The sequence below is a fragment of the Penaeus monodon genome, chromosome 28 (assembly GCF_015228065.2).
Source record: "Penaeus monodon isolate SGIC_2016 chromosome 28, NSTDA_Pmon_1, whole genome shotgun sequence".
NCBI lineage: Eukaryota > Metazoa > Arthropoda > Malacostraca > Decapoda > Penaeidae > Penaeus > Penaeus monodon.
Window position 1 is genome coordinate 7409421 of NC_051413.1, and position 1505 is coordinate 7410925.

Here is a 1505-nt window from a genome sequence, read left to right on the forward strand (position 1 = left end):
AGTGAGACAACTCTTAAAGGCTAAATTCTCCTTCATTATTTTTTTTTAGTTATGAGCTCAACTGATGAGTTCATATTGATATAGACAAGTTTTCATTCTACTACAAATAAGTGCTCTAATGGTGAAATGACAAATTTATAGAATTATTGCTGTACTGAACTAACTGCTTGTGCAATAATGATACTATTAGTAGCAGTCTCAGAATCTTGAGTTGATTTGAGAAGATGCATACATAATTTCTGAACCAAATATTAGCAAGGCAAGAAATCAAAAGAGCAATGATCTAAATTCAATGTGAGACCATTATGAATACATGTTATCAAGTTACCTAATTCATGACTTTAAATATTCAGGCATTCCATGAAGCTTCTCAGACAAAGGGCAAGCCCACATGCCTGCTTGCCAAGACTTACAAAGGCAAAGGGTTCCCTGCCATTGAAGATGCAGAGAACTGGCATGGCAAGCCCCTGGGAGCCAAAGCAGAGGAGGTCATTGCTGCCATTGAAGGTCAGATCAAGAATCCTGGACCCAACAACCTTGTACCTCAGAAGCCACTTCACGAAGATGCACCTAAAGTTGATATAAGCAACATTCAACTAGCCAGCCCTCCAAAGTACAACAAAGGTATGTTCCAGATGTATGACTTGGCACTTGGCACTTGGCACTTGGAAGGGGAACTTCAGTATTGCTTAAAGGAAGAAATTTTACATCAATCAATTTACATCAAGTTATAATGAAAAACGAGGAATTATAAGTGAAGTGAAAAAATATCCTTTTACATACAGACTTTGATAACTAAAGAGAGGAGTCAGGAATGTATTAGTTAACTTTGCAGCACTTTAGAAGAATTTTTTTATGGTTCATTCTTGTCTTGCAAGACAAGATGAAGTATTTGTTTTTTGCAGAAATAAAATGTGGCATATGAGTACATAAGTAGAATGTACTCAATGGATTACCTGATGAAAAGGGTTGTATACGAGAAAGAGAGAAAGAGAAAGAGAGAGAATGTGAAGATACTTTTCCCATACCTAAAATAGCAATGGCCATTTTGCAGGTGACAAGGTAGCCACAAGACAGGCATATGGCACTGCTCTCTCCAAGCTTGCTGAAAACAACCAAAGGGTAATTGCTCTTGATGGTGACACAAAGAACTCGACTTTCTCCAATGCCATGTTAAAGACGGATCCTGCCAGGTATGTTGAGCATTGCAAAGTGAATTATTTGTATGGAAGTGTGATTGTTTCGAACTTGGTAAGAAGTTGGATTTTTAATAGATTTTTAGAAAATTTGAAGATATTTTTGCTGTAATATAGTACAGGATATGGAATCTTTAAAATACCCATTAACATCTAGAATATGAAGCCTAGCATTATTGGACTGGACACTAGAATGAAACCCTAAATCAACTTTTCTTCCTGTTTAATTGATTTTAAAATTTTACTATATCGTTGAGATAAACCTATATTTTGAATAAAATGTTTTATATTAAAATCATTATTTCTTAG

At 35.3% G+C, this 1505-nt stretch overlaps 1 protein-coding gene across 1 annotated transcript in view; it reads left to right on the top strand.

Moving 5' to 3' along the window:
- The window catches only part of LOC119591030 (transketolase-like), a gene marked incomplete at its 5' end in the record, with an annotated part of 33374 nt that overhangs the window by 21794 nt on the left and 10075 nt on the right, over positions 1-1505 (top strand). Inside the window, 2 exon segments of the mRNA XM_037939759.1 lie at positions 354-624; positions 1055-1193. Coding sequence (XP_037795687.1) covers positions 354-624; positions 1055-1193 — 410 coding nt within the window.